At 38.7% G+C, this 19,041-nt stretch overlaps 1 protein-coding gene across 2 annotated transcripts; it reads left to right on the top strand.

Annotated features, from left to right (window-relative positions):
- Positions 1 to 1,458: 1,458 nt before the first annotated feature.
- LOC120297225 (cytosolic 5'-nucleotidase 1A-like) lies at positions 1,459 to 12,096 on the top strand. 2 transcript variants are annotated; one of them, XM_039319602.1, is made up of 7 exons: positions 1,459 to 1,611; positions 5,262 to 5,319; positions 7,994 to 8,161; positions 9,109 to 9,238; positions 9,691 to 9,813; positions 10,657 to 10,835; positions 11,668 to 12,096. In XM_039319602.1, the coding sequence occupies exons 2-7, from the start codon at positions 5,275 to 5,277 to the stop codon at positions 11,980 to 11,982; spliced, it is 960 nt and encodes a 319-aa protein (XP_039175536.1). In that variant the 5' UTR covers positions 1,459 to 1,611; positions 5,262 to 5,274; the 3' UTR covers positions 11,983 to 12,096. The 2 variants fall into 2 exon arrangements, with proteins under 2 accessions (XP_039175536.1, XP_039175537.1); XM_039319603.1 differs by having other exon boundaries at positions 1,467 to 1,608.
- Positions 12,097 to 19,041: the final 6,945 nt, after the last annotated feature.

Genomic DNA, 19,041 nt, shown 5'->3' on the forward strand with positions numbered 1-19,041 from the left:
AGTGGGGCTGCTGCGGGTGGGGATGTGAGGGGCAGCGGTGGCCAGCTGCCCCCTGTGCTGTGGGAGCTATGAGGCCTGCTCTACACGGGGCTGCGCAGGGTAGATGGGCAGTGGTGCTGGTGGGGCGGCTGCAGCCGGGGTGTGTCGACGGTGGGCTGCCCTCCGGGGCTAGAGCCGGCACAGCTGGTGCTTTGGGAGCTGCGGGGCTCACTCTACACAGCAGGGCAGCAGTGCTGGCGGGCCGGCTGTGGGCGGGAGTGCAGCATGTAAGCATAATTACAATATAAAATGTTATTGTTACAAATGTTTTATTATGCATTTATCATATTATAGTGTATTCTGTATTACTGTTGCAATGAATAAAATGTTTCTTTTATTTACGATATTTTTTTTCTTCAATTTATTTGTGTCCTCCTTTTCATTGTAAAAAAGTTGGTCACCTTAAATATAAACATGGTGAGAGTTAAGTACAACCCTTAGTAAACAAATTAAATGCCATCACCAAGCAATCAAGATTTGTCATCAGTCTATCAGAAAAGCGTTTTCAGTACTGTATTTCCTGTTTAAGATTATGAAGCTGTTCCAATTCCAAAGAGAAAGGCATTCTCTTTATGCTCAGAGGTACTTTTCTGTAAAGCTATTCTGTTAAAGAAAATTGGAATGTTCCTTTTTTGCCTGCCAAAATAATTTTGCCTGACAGGAAGTTTTGAAGACCAGTGAATTGTGTCCACTTCTTTTAGCTGTCTCATCCTTTTTGCTTCTGTGAATTTATATGGCCAGGTTTTAATCACAAGCATATTGCACCAATGGATTATGCCCATAGCAGGCAAAAACATTTTGGACGTGAAATTTTAACACTAGTGATAGGCAAAAGGGAAACAAGAACCACTTCAATATTGTTTCTGCAAAAATGTATTCCATCCCTTGAAATCCCTTGCAAATAGTGGAAGCAGATGGTTCTTGAATTCTAAAGTAGAAATTTTTAAATAAAAGCAAGGACAGATCTTTATAAATAGATCTGTTTTATTTATCCCCCTTAATATTTTTACAGTGAGGCGTTTCCAAGCTATATTTTCACATGCCTCGGATGGACTGTATTTAACAGTGACATTTTATTGCTCATGAAATTAGAAGGCTAGAAGAAAATTATAATCTATCTCTGCCAGTGAAAATAAACATGCCTTTGACACGGTTATGAAAGATGACTGCACAGTCTACCCTAAATTGGAAGACTAGCCTATGGTAATCTTGAAATTTAACTCTGACTCTTTCGCTTTTTGTATCCTACGCCTTGTGGAGAAACTTCAGACTCTCATCACCTGGAGAATTTATCCATCAACGTGTAAAACCGCATCCTACACACGCCCTGCTATTTTTTTTTTTAGTCAGCGCAAAGCCCTCTGGGAAAGAGAGTCCATTCTGGTCGTTTTCTTCGTAAATAGACATGTGACTTTCCAGAAATACCGACTACAGTTCCCAGCATTCAGGGGAACTTTTATATTATTGTAGGGAGAAAAAAAAATACATAAAGAAGCGCCGTGCGCTAGTTGTAAACTTGATGCCTCGAATGCCGCTGGTTTTGAAACGAGCTGACTTTATGAATGAAAGGTGGTGAGTTTGGGGATATTTGATTATTAAATATTTGCATATTGAATATTGAATTGCATGCGTGTTTTGTCATTAGAAAAATCGTAAACACCCAACTTTTTGCAAGCAATCGATCCTTTCTCGCTTCTTCAATTGTCGCTGGCTCCTTATAAGGAAGTATTGGCCGAATGCGGTTTCCTTTCATTCTGTTGTTTCTCCGCTTATGTGTGTTTTCTCTCTGCCAGACACCAGGGGAAAGATTCAGTGGCTACAGTATTTCAGTCATCGGAGATGATGAAGTCAGGTTTATCATTTTTCTATATGTAGTACAGGGAAGAAGACGGACCAATAGTTACCTCGCATTTGTTGGTTTCATTTCACTCTGGTCCCGGTGATCGACCCAGACTGGATCTTTCAACATTAACCCTGGATACACATATTTGCCTTCATTCATTTGTTCATTTCTACTTAACATGACTAGCTATAAACAGGGTGAGGTTGAATTGCATCCAAAGGCAACTTTTGTGAGTCTCTGGGCACTGCCTCTTATGTTGTTCCTGTAATTTATCCCTTTTCCCTACCTATTATAAATTCTTAATTGCAAACAGGTATTCCAACTTTCATGGATGAAATTGAACTGACCCCAGTTACTAACTAGAAACTGAAATATAAAAATCTCGCTGAATCCAGTCAAACTCCTTCACTATTAATCATTTAGTTGGTAAACTAAAGATTGTTGTGAAATAATACTTCCTGAGAGCGTTCAAACCATCCTTAAATGCAACACATTGCAGAACTGAAAGGGCAGTTTGCAATAAGCCTGATTCCAGATTGATTCCAGCTGTTAGTGATAAAAAATGATTAGTTAATTCATTGCTCTTATAGGAATTTTTGTATGTGGCACTTACAGTGTGTAAGTACTTAGGATGGTATTCCTGGAAGATTTCTATAGAATGAATGACTATTTTCTAGGCCCCTTCTTTTACCACTTTAAAATCTGTGGTGTTAATTCTAATCCACTTTATCTACCCAGAGAAGGTATATTTCACCCAGCACAGGAATAAAGGAACCTCAGTAAAGGAATTTTGGTTCACAAGAAAAAAGCCTTTGAATTGCTATGATTGGCACAGCAAGGCAATGGGCAGTCAGGAAGGCTGACCATAAAATTTTGCACAGCAAGGAAAGGCAATGCAGGAGAGCAGGGCTAAGATAGGTGCCGATTCTTGGTAATATAAAAGCAATTTTTAAAATAAGCTCCCAAAACTGTCTAACTGGCTAATGTTGGAAGGCAGTTGGGAAGATGCTGAACTAGACTACATTGGACTTGGATAGACTTTGGCCTAATCCAGACACAGTTCTTATATATACTTAAGCAATCTTTCAAAGCAGGCAAGCCTACATTTGCTGCAATGTTGGAATTGTTACATGCTGCAAAGTGGCATGGCACATACACTATAGACATTTTATATTACAAACTGGCACACAGAATTATCAATAATCTATTTTTATCCCCTCTTCCTAAAAATTAACGTTAAAAAGAAAAACCCACCGATATCTGTACTTTTTATTATTTTAAAAAGTATGGACTGTTGGTTTGATCTTCAGCTGAAGTAGCTCTCCCGGTCTCAGTGGTTGGTAGGCAGAGTCGATGTCAATGTGTCTGTTCACTGATTGGGTTGGTGGAGAATCAGGCCTCATGGAATTCTCTTTCTCTCCCTGACTTTGCTTGGATTATAATTATGGTCTCAGTTAGATCGAACTTGCGTCCTTCTGAGTCCTCATGGATGGACATGAGGAACAATGGGTCGTGTCTTTTGATAGCCAGGGAGTGCTCGTGCAGTCTGGTAGATGGCTTTTTTCCTGTTTGGCCCACATAGTTCTTTTCATATTTGTTGCATTGGTCTTGGTATATGACACCTGATCTTTGATTTGTTTCTGTTGGCTCTTTAGGTTTTGATAGGGTCCTTCTGAGAGTTGAGGCTGGTTTGTGGGCTACTGTGTGGTTGTCTTGGTATAGTAGTCTTGCTGTCATCTCTGAAATGTTCTGTATGTAAGGAATTATGATTCGTTTGGTCCTTGTTGTTCTTGTTGTGTTGTTTTTGGGTGTTTGTGTTGTTTGTGTGTAGGGATCTCTGGATGAAGCCTCGTGGATATCCGTTTCTCTCAAAGACTCTGCTTGAGTGTCTCAGTTCTGCTGATCTGTCTTCTGTGGTGTTGCAATGGGATTCTGCTCTTCTGAAAAGTGTTTTGACACAGCTTTGTTTATGGCTTTGGGGTGGTTGTGGTGGAAGTTGAGGATTTGGTCTCTGTGTGTTGTCTTTCTGTATACAGATGTTAGAAGTTGTCCATTGTTAGTTCGGGTTACAAGGACGTCCAGGAATGGCAGTTCATTGTTGTTCTCGGTTTCTATCGTGAATCGACTGTCTGTGAAGATGTTGTTGATTTTTTGATAGGTTTGGCCATTTAAAAAGTATGTCTTGTGTTTATATCCTGCCTGTCTTATGGAAACATAGTGGCATACAGGGCGGCTCCCCCTCATTTCATCCTATAGCAACTCTCCAGGGAAGTTAGCAGAAGGAATTACTGCTTCAAAATTATTTGGTGAGATCCTTAGTCGAGTGCAAATTAAAATCCGAGTCTGCTTGGACCCAGTCTGGCCCCTTCACAGCTTTCAATTAACTTTCTTTACTGAAAGAATATAACAATGATAAGCTTTATTGGATGAAAAGTTCTATCAATGTGATATATCCCAGCAAAGAATGAATTGGCTTTAGGTTTGGTTATTAACAAATGTAATACTTTTTTTTAAGTCCCCAAATGTTAAAGCCATTTGGGGGGGATCTGATTGCGAAAGATACACCTATTTTTATGTAAAATATGTATTTCCATTCTGAATAGCATAAACATCAGCAAATCAATACAAAGGTGCCATCTTCTTACTCCAGACTGAGTTAAGTTATGAACAGAATGTTAACTGAATGCGTATTCACTCGTTTGGGATTCCCTTTTTGTGTGTGTGTTTTTTTAAGCAAGTTGTACTGTTAAGGTGTTATTTCTCAGTTCACTTTGAATTATATTTCATCATTCATAGTTTGATCCTGGCTCCATAGAACAACAGTTTGTCCAATTATATGAGAGGTTTATGCTGAGTGAAAGCAGGCCCTGCTGTAAGGCAAAATGAGCTTCAGACAGCCAGTGCTTGTATACAGCAGTCCCCCAAGTAGAAGTGGCCCTTCTTCTCAACCCTGGATCCGCTATGCTAGTCTGTTGCCTTCAAGAACAATGGAAGATGCTCTCCCACTGCCAGTATTAATAAGAGGCTTTGACCAGTGGTAGGATTCAGCCAGTTCATACCATTTCAGCAGAACCGATAACTAATTTTTTGTTGCTCGGGCCCAGAATTGACTTCCGGAAGCGGCATCCACACAGAGAACCAGTTGTTCACATATTTGAATCCCACTTCCACTCATGGAAGGAACATCATCTTGGGTTGTCATTTCTTTTTTCTTTTTTACTTCAAGAAGGTCTTTGCTTATAGCATATCACAACACAGACGTGTGAAGGAGTGTTTTCTTCCTCTTTTGGGAATAGAGTAAAGGATGTCATTAAGTCTGATGTCTCTCTTGCTATTAAATGAATTTGTTGGATCAGCTATTTTCTTTTTCCCTTTCAAGGCAAGAATAGAAGATGGCCGACCCTGATAGCACCATCATAAATACCAGCATTAATCAGGTGAAGTATTAATTACAACAATGCCTTACATGCACTATTTCAAAGGCTTCTGCTGCTGTCTGTTTCTTGCATGAGGTAGATTTTGCTGTTCTGCTTCTGTTAATCCCGAAGGAAGCTCTTTCCTTTTGCCTAATATCAGACCTGCAGCAAGCCCGAGTCTCCAAAACAATATTATTTGGTCCCAACTCCTTGTTTCTTGCCTTGATAGCTCCACCCTTTAAAAGTAGAGGGATTTACTTGACAATGGTCACATAAGATGCTAACTTATGCTTAATAAAATGTGGTTTGTAGAATGAACTCAATTATTCTAGGCTTGAGCAATCACAGTTCATTTCACTGAAGTAATGTGACTTGTCAGTGCACTTTGTGTGACTTTGCAACTGGGTTTGGCACTTTGGATACTGGAAGTAAGTGCAAAGCAGGGCCCATATACCCAGTTATTCTGCCTTTAGAACTAAGAAGACTGCATGGTTATAGGAAGCACCTTATAAGACATGTTTTGCACAAATCTTCAACCAAATTTCCTTTTGGAAATTTTGCATAGCTACTGGATTCACAAGACCTATAAACTAACCCCTTCATGTTAAGTTCATAAGTCCTGATAAATGGCATTGTATAATTAAAGGGACTTGGAACACATCACACTTGCAAAACTTAACCAGATGAGCAAAATTATTGGAAATAGGTAATCTATCAAACAATTAGATCCTATGCCATTAAGGGCTTTATTAGTAATAACCAGTATCTTGAATTTTAACCAGCAATTAGCATACACATAACTGATTTCTGGATCGGTATTCTGGATAATTTTTGAATAGCCTTCAACATCAGCCTCATGTAGAGCACATTGCAGTACTGTAGTTCATTCTTGAGATGACTTAGGGCACAAGTGTCCATCTGTCCCGCGCATGGGGGCGCCGGCGCGCATGCGTGCCGTGCATGGGGCGGTACCACGCATGCGCAGCGCATCCTTATGATTGGGGTTGCCAGTATAAAAAGGTTGAGAACCACTGTTCTAGATAATATATTCAATTTGGAAGAGACCTTAGAGGCAAACTACACAACTGTGATCTATCTATTTTAGCTTTGTAACCTTTGGGTTTTAAAAGAGAATTGCTAATGGATATTGATTTGCGGAGAGAGAATGTTAAGGGCTATTTTTGCTTTGAGAAGGGACAGCTACAGAAAGCTTTCACCTGAGTGAGTATATGTAACCCTGATATGGCAAAGCATCATAAGAGACCTTAGCTCTTGTTAATACTCTGCTTTCAGTCTTAATTGGAATGAATATAATTGATGTATCCCTTTATAGAGAGGTTTTCCCTTGTAATTCAGTCACCGTTATATAACTCCAAGTAAAGCTCCAGGTAGGTTACATATATGTTGTAACTTGTTCTCTGTGTAGCTTTTAATGACGTCATTTTTAAAGTTGCCAATTTAATATCATTTTTAAATTATTTTATGATTTCTCCCTGGAATCTGTTAATTGCTATCATAAATTAACCATTGTTATAAATTGATTGTGAGCTAGAAGATGTATTCCTTGGCAGTTTTTGTGTTCTGGCCATGTCGATATATTGATTTTATATAACATTTAAAGCTTAATTTCAGAAATATTTTAGAATGGATCTGTATCCTTTTAAACTAGTTACATTAAAATTACATTAAAGTAGTTTTGAACAATGTGCCTTTGACCTGGAAGGGGAAATGTTCAGTAATATGGGCAAAATTATATGTGTGAAGCTGTTACCCTCCGAAGCACAGTTAATTAATTTTCCTGAGGGGCCACGTGAGACAATTAATCTAAGGGGCAGCATGAGAAACTGAGACTGTTTGGAGGGCCAAAGTAGCAGTAGGGCTGTGAAGGTGCATAGGCATGCATACACGCAAATACATAGTTTTTTTAAAAAAAAAAAAAAAACAAGCAGTCACTTTCAAAATAAAAGCAATCCATACAAACCACACAGGGACAACCAAAGGGCCAGATGTGGCCTGGAGGCTGTAAAATGCCCAGGTCTGTTCTAAAGCTTTTATGTCTCTTTCTGGATCTCTTGGAAGCATCAACCTGACCACCACTGGTCATTTATTCATGCATTTAATTAGGGAGTGAAGATCCAGCTCCTTCCAATTTTTCCTTTTTGCATTTTTTTCTTTTGGCCGTTTCCTCTGGCCGATTGAGCCTATCCTGAAGACATTTCACATGATGAGCTGGCATCGAGTCTAAAAAAGCGTGAATGGACCAAGTCTTAACAATGAAAAGGAAGATTTATGGTGGCTGATAGAGACTGGATTCTCATTTACGTGCATGCAAGACTATCCTGAATATTATTATGGGAATCATGTGTGAGCTGATGACCACTGATTAATTATAGTACCTTCCTTGATGGCTGATTTCCTTGCCATTCCTTTCTCTGGCAGCATGCAAGGTCAGGTCCAGGCTTCTAGGCTGGAGTCACTTCTGCACACTACATAGTAATTATGCTATAAATACAGCTTTTGCAGAGTTTTTATATATATATATATAATTAGCTTTCTGAGTATAGTGCTGGATCACAAGCACAGATGGTATAATGTGATGATGAGAAAGGCATAAAAGAGGAGAAAGTACAAGCCTCTTTCTCTTCCTTTCCATCTCTTTAATATTAGCTAAGTCAATGTTCTTGAACATCTCCAGAAAGATCCAAAGGAAGCCTTGGTTATTGCTGTGACGACCAGGACCATTTTCAATTTGGAGAGAGAGCATGAAATTTTCTTGACAAAGGGCAAAGAGGAATATGTGAAACATCAGCAAGCAAATGAGAACAGCCCCTTGGAGCAGGGAACAGCTTTTCCTTTAATTCAGGTAAGAAAAAGCGGGGGGGGGGAGGGAGTTTCTCTTAACAAGATATTTGTATGAAGTACACATGTTAATTTTTAGAGTCCTCATCCAGTACTCATGTACTAAATTAAAACATAGAATAAATGCAGAAGAGACATTGTAATTGGGAGTTTTTCACCAGCAGTGATTCTGGCTTGATCACAATGTTTATATCCATATGTATGAAGATAATCAAGTTTTTGCCCATTAATTGTAATTCTAATGCATACTCCATTTTTCTAAGAAATAAGAACTTCAATTGTTAGGTACCCAGATATTTGTTTTATGATGAAGTTACAGAAGGCTTATGGGCATTTTATAATAGTCTTGTTTATAAACAAAAGCTGTTCACCAGGTATGATATTAAAAAAAAGCCAAAATGTTGACTTGCTCATTTTTTATGTGGGTTGCACATGTATCACCTAACAATAGATGGGGAACTTTGATCTCACAGTTGTGGTTGCAATCTTGACATTTTTGACCACGTTCTGCAAAGAATCATCTATTGCTGTTCAGGGTTTTTCCATCTTCAGAATTCACTCCAGATCATTAATGTGGACATACTGTATTGAATATATGAACTTTCAAACAATTGCTACTACATTTAAAATGTCATTTTTGCAGAGTGGCCATATATGGCCATTAAAGTCTTGCATTCAGAGAAACCTATCGTAATGCCTGTCCCAAAGGTGGTTTTTCAAAAGGTAACTGGACTTTCTTTGTTTTTTCCCTTGAAGACCATTTCACTTCTCATCCAAGAAGCTTGTTCATGAATGGAAGAAGCTTCTTGAATGAGAAGCAAAATGTCTTCATGGAAAAAACCAAAGAAAGTCCAATTACCTTTTGAAGAAGCATCTTTGGGACAACCATGACCTGGATGACTGAGAATCTCCATAGACACATAGTAATGCATCTCTGCCTGCTCCTTTCAGGCGTTGCAGTTTGTGAACAAGAAACTTCTTGAAAGAGACCCCGAAGAAAAGGGCCTCTTTGATGTCATTGTTCTCTCCAATAACAGTCCAGAGAGTGGTGTGCGAATAATCAACAGCGTGAAACATTATGGTAGGTTGTCTGTTTGAGTTGGTCACCCAGACTTTGAGCCAGTTGTTTTCTTTTAGTCTCACAGAACTGTTGTTGAGAAAATAGGAGGAGGGGCTGCTATGTATATATCTTGAGCTGCTGTGGTATATAAATCTGGTTTAATAAATATAACTGTGTAGCTTTAATATCCTCATATGAGGGAAAACACTGAGCTTGAGAATTAGTTATTCCTCTGCCAACTCCATTTTTTTTAATCAGTTATGCACAGCCCTTTTCTTCTTTCCCTAGAGTTTCAAATGTGTTCTTGCACCACTTCAATCTCCTTTAAGAAAAAAGCTCTGGAGGAGCCAGCTAACCACTTCATAGTTTTTAATGGTTGGATTGCACAAATGGGATTGTGATATATCTCTTTGCTGCTTCAAGCTGTGTTTGTATTCCTCCTTTACCATCCTTATTTGTTCCTGGATTTTAAGGTTTGGAAATCTCCAAGTTTTGCTTTGTCAGTGATGAGGATTCTACCCAATATTTGAAAACCCACAATGTGAAACTTTTTCTCTCAGCTGACCCAAAAGATGTGTGCAACGCACTTCAGAGAGGTTTGTTCTTTTGTATTTTGCATTATATTTTGTTGCCATCTCCCTGATTATGTCCTGAGTTGAATATGCCTCCTCCATTATAGCCTATCACAAATTCTGAAAGGGCCTTCCTGTGAAAATCCTCCATGCTCCTCCAAGATCATGCCAACAAGGAACAATATCTCCTCTGTGTTGGCTTTTCAATGTTGACATTCTGTCAATGACTTATATCAGGTTGTTTTGTAGCTTAAACCTTGAGGGCAGCAAGCAGTGTTAGATGCCCTCAATCCCAGTTGGTGTCACTGTTCAGCAGTGCAGGTTTTTCTGAAGTTGATTGTTATCAGGGAAGTAAGTCTATTTCTCATGAAAAAGGAATAGGCATTTTCTGTCATGCTGTTCAGGTATTTCAGTAGAACCATTACAAGCACGTTGTAAAGCACATTGATCTAGCACATTCTTCTCTAACTTGGTGTCCTATTTGACCCTCCAACCCTCCCAGAATTTTCAACCCGTTGAAAATTCTGAAAATTCTACTTTTTGTAAAAGGGAAAGAGATAGGTTTTGAAGCCAAGGAAGGGTTTCCTGTCTCTCTTCACCTACTCTGTGGTGCCTCTTAAGGAGAACTTTGATGACAAGAAAAGTTGTCAATTTCCTGGCCTCAGAAACATATGATGATTTGATGGCTTTTCCTGAGGGGTTCTGTGCAGTCATAAAACATTTTAACCATTTCTGCTTCGTGCAAATAAATAATCCACATCATCTTCAGGAAATTATATAATGATAAGGAGTGACTTCTTAAATTGGGACAAGCGCCAAAATGTCTCTTCTGTACAGGCAAGGTAACAAAGTCTATTTGTCATGCAGGAGTCTCAGCAGCCCTCATCTTTCAGCAGGAGATACAGGCTCCTAGAGCCCAATTACGAATTGTCTTTGATGGTGATGCTGTACTCTTTTCGGATGAGACTGATCGTGTCTTTCATGAGAAAGGTCTTGAGGAAGCAGTAGAATATGAGAAAATTATGGAAACTGTACCCATGGGAGAGGTAAGGTTGCCTACATCCCCAAGAAGATGTTCCTATCTTCTCTCTTCTCTCCAAGGGTGATACCTAAATAAAGCAGTAATTGGTTTGCCCCTCCCCCAACACTTCTTCCTAATACCTTCTCACTGCTGTTGCTGATCTTTTTAATGGCTAGCTCACTTCAGTTTTCTCAGGTCTTCCCATCAGCTTGCCCACCCCCTGGTCTTTCCAGTGTTTTCCTGCCACTGCTACTAGACTTCGTGTCAGCCCACTCCTTCTACCTTCAACTGTGTGTTTTACAACAATTGTAGAAATGGTATTTTTCATTCAGTTTAGCAAAGAATAACAAAGGATGTGTGACTTTAAACTTTTAATATAACTTTAAAAAAGAATTCACAGCTGGTTAAACCAAAGTGAGCTGTCTGCATAATACCTCTGCTTTACCTTCCCAGGTACCAATTCAATTCAAAAGCTAACTCATGAGGAATTTGTTTTAGTGCATCTATTTATGTTGACAAAGCAGCCTTCTATATGTTTGTTACATAGAGTAATGCATTAATAGTTATGAAAATATTACTGAACTGAGATATCAAAATACAATATAAAGTTCTTCCTTATTGGCTAATGGATGGATTCAGATTTGCTACTTTACTGAATTGCCTTCATGAACAACCCTTATTGTTAATAGGCTAAAGTAAGAGCCCCATGTTGATCATAATTACGCATTGTAAAATAAAAGAACAATAGAGCTTATTTGTCCATCTCTGAGTAGAATAAATGGGTCTTCAGTTTTGCTCTCCAGCTGTCTGCAAAATAATACAGTACCGTTCTTTCTGCTTCCTGCCATCTTTTCCAGGGCCCCCTGAAAGCCTTTGCTTTGCATCTTGGGAAGATGCGCAAAAAGTTTGGTCAAGAGGATTCTCCCATCCGTATCTATTTAGTGACTGCCCGCAGTGGCTGTGATATGGGCATCCGGATCATCAAAACCCTTCGGGAATGGGGACTGTCGACTGATGAAGCCTTCTTCATGGCTGGAGCTCCAAAAGGTCCTATCCTCTCCAAGATCCAGCCCCACATCTTTTTTGATGATAATTTTCACAACATCAAAGGCGCTCAGGATGTTGGCATACCCTCTGCATTGGTCCCTTATGGCTGTCAGACGGGAACATAGGATCACAGTGTTCTGTCAGTTAAGAATACCAATATTTCTAAGTAAAAGGGATACAAACAACCTTTTAAATGTACAGTGAGAGCAATGTTTAGAATAAATTACATTTATAGAAAATAGGAAGTGACTTTATCTGATCAGGGTATTGAAAAAAAAGGGGAGGCGAAATCAATGCTTAACATGTAGCAAATTAGTTATTTTATTTGCCTGTGCATCTTATTTTCCATTGATGACATTTGGAGATTCTGTTTTATTACAACAAAAGGTCATTCCAAACAAAACATTCTGGACCTCTCTATTGTTCGGGAACATAGCGAAAAGCTACTTGCATGGGACAGACTCTGCTTTCCAAGTGGAATTACTGTAATCATAAGAATTCCATTCTAGCACCTCCATGAAAAATTAACTGTTCTCACTAACAGCTTAAGTTCTCACATGGTTGCTCCTGGTGACAGCGATTTGCTGCAGGTCTTAGAAAGAATGGGCTTTTCTCGTTTCTGGCTGTTTTAATCCTTTCATGCTGTTTGAATTGAATGTATCTGCCCCTTTTCCTTTATTCTGTAGGTCTTCCAGCTCCATTCTTTCCATCTGTTTCCAGATTGAGCTACTGAATTATGGCAGCAAATCAGTGGTTTGGCAGAAAAACAGGGGGATATTTAAACCCTGGAGTGAGTTTAGTTTATCAGAAACCATCACCACCACATCTGCAACTCCCTAAAAAACTCTCCTCAACCCCCAGAAATCCATGCCCATCATGTTGGTGGAGTAATTTTATTCTGTGAATGTTGCCCAAAGTGACAGCCACTTCGCCCTTTAGTAACTCCTTGGAAATAATTTCACATGAGACTTTGAAAATTGTCTACTCTTCACACGCAAGGAAGAATTTTAAAAAGTTGAGAGTGAAATTCTAAAGTAGATTTTTTTTTAAAAAAAAAAATCAAACTTAAAGAAGAATTTGAACTTACTTTAAAATGATGACTTTCTTTAGACATATGTTATTCATTTAAAGATATTAGAAAATGGAGCTTAAATAATTTAAATCAGCGGTTCTCAACCTATGGGTCGCGACCCCATTTGGGGTCGATCGATCATTTTTCGGGGGTCGCCAAAGAAGGCGATCCACCATTTTCCCCCCTCAGGGGGCGGCGACGCGCATGCGCACCGCGCATGGGGGCGGCGATGCGCATGAGGCGGCGCAGCGCACACGCGCCGCGCATGGGGCGGCGCAGCGCTTGCGCAGCACGTTTGTGTGACGGGGGTCGCCGTCACACAAACGTTGAGAACCACTGATTTAAATAGTTTTAAGCGTCAACATCTTGCCTAATCTTGGAGAAAGTTAAGCAGGATGACACTTACATATAAATCACTTGTTACCATCTGGTAATGACTCTGGTTCCATTTCATTTTTGTAGTTTTGTAGTTTCTCCTATATTCTCCTATATTTTTACATTTATTTTTATTATTGTCAGTCCTATTAAACTGAATAAAATCACTACCAAAACAGTCAGTAAATGGATGGGATGGTAATTGTTCTGTTCTTCTTCTGTAATTAAAAGGCATATCGTGCAAGATATAACACCACTTGTTCCAGTTGTGACCATTCCTACAGCAGGAGACCCTGGCAAGAGTAATGCACTCCCTTGCATTACTCCAGTATAAATTACTGCAATGCGTTGTGCACGGGACTGCCTTTGAAGACTAATTTTGAAGAGCCCTGGTGGCATAGTGGTAGAATGCACTATAGCAGGCTAACTCAACCCACAGGCAGGAGTTAATGAGGCTCAAGATTGACTCAACTTTCCATCCTTCCGAGGTTGGTAAAATGAGATACCGGATTGTTGGAGGCCATATGCTGACACGGTAAACTGCACTGAGAGTGCTGTAAAGCATTATGGGGCAGTATATAAGTCTAAGTCAGGAGTCTTCAAACTTGGCCCTTTTATGACTTGTGGACTTCAACTCCCAGAATTCCTCAGCTAGCGTTCCTGGCTGAGGAATTCTGGGAGTTGAAGTCCACAAGGCATAAAAGGGCCAAGTTTGAAGATCCCTGGTCTAGGTGCTAATACTAATGCTATTACTCAGAAGCAAGCATTAGTGAAAAATGCAGTGACCCACTTGCTGATAGGTGAGAGCCATTCCAACCATGAAATTTTGATTTTGTAGATGCTGAATTGGCTTCCAGTAGGCTTTAGAATAAAATGTAAAAAAAAAAAAAAACCCTTCTTTAGCACTCTCATTTTTGTATAGAACTGACCCCTCTCTCTCATAATACATACTGTACATCTGCTATATGTAGGCAAGCTGATAAATTTAAAGGTTAAATATTGTGAATTTGAGTATAAGTGCTTCCAAATTTCTTAAATAGATAACTCATGCTAAATATCAGATGTGAAAAACATATCTTCTGCCACTTATTTTGCAAGAACTTACTTAGGTTTTATCATGTGATGGTTGTGTAATGGCAACACACATATCTAGTTTAAAATAGCTGTCAGTGAAGGGAATCAACTCTTCTGCATTAAAATTAAAACTATTTTTATACCAACATGTATACTGATACTGATTGTTATGAACTCTTCATAAGGGAATAGTTTAATACTTAATATAATATAAAGAGAATACTTTAATAAACAACTAAAACTAGCACTTGCAAAAAAAGTGCATTGGAGTGATGCTTATTACAGGCAAAACAATTACTACAAGCAGAAGCATCAGAAGCTATAAGAATGAGGACATTCACTGCATTTGCTGAAAAGCAGCTAGGCATATTCTTTATAAGATACACAAATAATGGCTTATGATTTTATTCTATTAAAAAACTTTCATTTTTACAGAAATTATAAATAGTTTCTAATGTAGAGATTTTCAGTCTTTAGAAACTTAATGTCTACTTACCTATATCAAAAATCTAAGCCCTACCGTGATAGAAGTCCAGGAATTTAATTTTTTATTTTGTGAAAAAGTTATAATAATAATAATAAAGTTGGAAGGGACCTTGAGGTCATCTAGTCCAACCCTCTGCTCAGGCAGGAAACCCTATACCATTTCAGGCAAATGGCTGTCCACTGTTTTTTTAAAAACTTCCAGTGTTGGAACATTCACCGCTTCTGGAGGCAGGTTGTTCCACTGATTAATTGTTCTCACTGTCAGGAAGTTTCTCCTTAGTTCTAGGTAGCTTCTCTCCTTGATTAGTTTCCACCCATTGCTTCTTGTCCTGCCTTCAGGTGCTTTGGAAAATAGCTTGATTCCCTCTTCTTTATGGCAGCCCCTGAGATATTGGAATACTGCTATCATGTCCCCCCTTGTCCTTCTCTTCGTTAAACTAGACATACCCAATTCTAGCAACTGTTTCTTATATGTTTTAGCCTCCAGTCCCTTAATCATCTTTGTTGCTCTTCTCTGTACTCTTTCTAGAGTCTCAACATCTTTTTTACATTGTGGTGACCAAAACTGGATGCAGTATTCCAAGTGTGGCCTTACCAAGGCATTGTAAAGTGGTATTAACTTCACATGATTTTTATTCTATCCCTCTGTTAATGCAGCCTAGCACTGTGTTGGCTTTTTTGACAGCTGCAGCACACTGCTGGCTCATGTTTAAGTGATTGTCCACTGGGACTCCAAGATCCCTCTCACAGTTACTATTATTGAGCAAGGTACCACCTTTACTGTACCTGTGCATTTGGTTTTTCTTGCCTAAATGTAGAACTAAATGTATTAACAGGAAATCTGCAATTATATTTACCATTTACTGCTATTTCAAGAATGAGATTTCAATTATTAAGTGTTTCATTATAAACAATTGTACTAGTCCACTTGTCGACAACCACTGATCTAGATAACTGGTAGACCAATCAGTTTGCTATCCGAAATTGTCCACCAGAAGACATCATACAGCTCTTTAGCACAATGATTATGTTCTGTTTCTACTATTTAAAATATAATTAAATAATATTTCAAATATTATTTTGCTTTTCTGTGCGGGTGAGATCAGGCACAGTATGTTCAAAAGGATATATGTACATTTTAAATGCTGTAATCACAGGCTTCTTCTGGAATTAGCATTTAACTAGCTGAAAGGACAAACCAAGAGTCAGGATTAAGAAGAAAGCCAAAATGAGATCCAGGAAAATTAGTGGTACAATAATATGCTATAGATGAAGGACACAACCTTAACTGGCATAGGAAGCCCTTTACATTCCATTCTATCCAGGAATATCCTATGAATATTTAGAATAGAATAGAATGGAATAGAATAGAATAGAATAGAATAGAATAGAATAGAATGGAATGGAATGGAATGGAATGGAATGGAATGGAACGGAACGGAACAGAATGGAATATCTTCTAGTCCAGCCCCCTGCTCAAGCAGGAGAACCTATACCGTTTCAGACAAATGACTGTCCAGTCTCTTCTTAAAAATCTCCAGTGATAGCCCACGATTTCTGAGGGCAGGCTGTTCCACTGGTTAATTTTCCTCAGGAAGTTTCTCCTTAATTCCAGGTTGCTTTTCTCTTTGATCAGTTTCCAACAATTGTTTCTTGTCTCGCCCTCTGGTGCTTTGGAGAATAGCTTGACCCCCTCTTCTTTGTGGCAGCCCCTCAAATACTGGAATATTGCTATCATATCACCCTTTTTCTTATTTTCTTTAAACTAGCCAAATCCAAGTCCTGCAGCCATTCTTCATATGTTTTAGTCTCCAGGCCTTTGATGATTTTAGTTGCTCTTCTCTGAACTTTTTCCAAAGTCTCAAATGAAGAAATATACTCTAGAAACTAGAAATGCAGCATTTAAAAGCTGCCACCTGCAATTTTATGGTTCACCACTCAAAGCAACTATGTAAAGCTCTTGCCACTACTACCATTGTACAGTTTAGTGAGATGTATGTTCCAGTCACTAGAAAGTTGTAATAATCTCATATTTAATTTGTAGACTGCAACCTATAAAATAATTGTGTGTGCCAAAATAAGGGCCTATTTGACACCGGACATAGCCAGCAATTGGACACAGCTCTCAGATTTGGAGTAAAAAAAAGTACAGCTCTTCCTAGATTGCATAGCATATTAGAAAAAAAAGTATGTTAGTTAAGAAGCATAACATCTATTCCCTTAAGTGAAAATTGCTGGATAAGAATGTCAGCTAAAAGTCTTTCTTTATGTTAGTGAATTTCACATATACAGAGAATAGTGTTTTAACTCATCTTAGCATTTAAAAAATAAATAAATTGTGGAATAGTAATTTACTCAAAAAGTCTTGTTTGCTGTATACCAGGGGTGTCAAACTGGCGTCCCACGGGCCGGTTTCATCATAACGAAGCCACGCCCATCCCATTGCCAGCAATGCAAAAAGAGTCGCGATACGTCGCATCATGTGACGTGGCAAGTGCTGTATACCATATACACACTCCACAATTATTGTTTTAGGTAGAGCTTAGATGTCACAGAAATCAGCATAGCTGTGACTATATCTTAAAACATAATTTAGATTCATCATCACTTTCTTATATTATAATGAAGGCCTCTTATTTATTATAAATGTAACATACACACAGATTGTAATCATGAAACTATTCCATTTTTTTTTTCTCCCATCAACATTCAACAGCCGTAGTCTGGATCTTGAAGAATTGAAGTTAGGTACATTCCATAGCAGCATGAAATTAACTTCTTTAATTAAGGAAATTGTGTTCCCTAGGATTTCCTGACAGTGCTAATGGTGACTCAAACATCTATGCAAATGGAAATTAAACAAGGCAGAAATGCTGGGCAGTAGCTAAGATCTTGCAGGCAAAAGTGAGAGGTTCTTCAGCAGCCTGATGGATAAAGGGAAGGAAGCACTCGCAAAGCTCAGGTGCCTGGTCACCCTGAGCAAGCAAGATTGCTTAAGTGCAAAGGCAGATGGAATAAACAGTCATGTGCATCAAACAAAGCTTCATCAGCACATAGACTGATGAGTGACCAAGCAAAAAGTGCTGGAACATATCAAGGAAGAGGGAAAAGTTTGGGTTTTCTTTTTTTTTTTTTTTCTACCGGTTCAGCAAAAATTTTGAGCAGCTTCCTTAATCTTATCATGTAAGGATAGGGATCGTAGCTCAAAAGTAGGAACATGCTTAATCATATCTGCATGAAAACCAGGCTGTGACAATATTAGGTTCCTTGCCTCAGTGAACTATTCTGTGGTTAAGTTCATGTGACATGCTGAAACAAGATTAATGGAACACATTGCTGAGTTTGCATAATACATTCTGCCCAAACTGTTTTATGGTACAATATAATGAGGTGATTCATACGAAGTGCTAAGACAATGCCTTAGGCACAAAGCCAACTGCATGACTTGGGGCCAGTTGCTGTCTTTAAGTCCTGGGAAGAAGGCAGTGGCAAACTACTTCCCAAAAATGTGTCCAAAAAAACTGCATGGACTTGTCCATGTAGTTGCCAGGAGACAAGAATGACTCAAAAGCACCAAAACAACAGCCACAACAACCAAGAGCTAGTTCATACAACATGCTAAGTCAATGGCGGGCCTTCAATATCAGAATGAACTACAATCAAACCCCATTTTCACCTAGTCCAGTGGATTCCAAACAATGAAAGTTATTTTCAAATGTGCATAATCAATCATTTTTTTTGTAAATTACTCCAAAAACATATGGCATCATATGAATTTATTTTTATTTTTTACCCTCAAAACACTCAGTGGAGTAGAGTGAGCAGAAAATATTGCCTAGTTTAAAGCCACCCAGAGGAGATCTCCCAAAACTTGCTGCAGTATATACTACAAGACTACCTTACACTAGTCTTCCCCAACTGAGTGTCCTCCAGATATACTCTTATTAATTGCAAATCAGAATGGTTCTTGGCAATGCTTTACATACATATTAGTCTATTGACACAAATCAAGTTAGTAAGGATTATTGTACTACAAATTTCATATATGATGGAGTGTAGTTCCATGGTAGAGAATATGCTTTGTCTGCAAAGAGCTTTGTGGGCAAGAGATGATTGATTTTGCTAGATGGGAGTGATGGGAGTAATAATCCAACACATCTCAAAGATGCTGTGTTGC

This window comes from Crotalus tigris, unplaced genomic scaffold (genome assembly GCF_016545835.1).
Source record: "Crotalus tigris isolate CLP2741 ecotype Arizona unplaced genomic scaffold, ASM1654583v1 scf7180000023603.165588, whole genome shotgun sequence".
NCBI lineage: Eukaryota > Metazoa > Chordata > Lepidosauria > Squamata > Viperidae > Crotalus > Crotalus tigris.

Bases quoted from the DNA above. Each gene is read 5' to 3' on its own strand.
- LOC120297225 (XM_039319602.1), top strand. From the start codon at position 5,275: ATGGCCGACCCTGATAGCACCATCATAAATACCAGCATTAATCAG. The intron at 9,814-10,656 runs GTTTGTTCTTTT...TTTGTCATGCAG, and splicing joins GTGCAACGCACTTCAGAGAG to GAGTCTCAGCAGCCCTCATC. The intron at 10,836-11,667 runs GTAAGGTTGCCT...CATCTTTTCCAG, and splicing joins AAACTGTACCCATGGGAGAG to GGCCCCCTGAAAGCCTTTGC.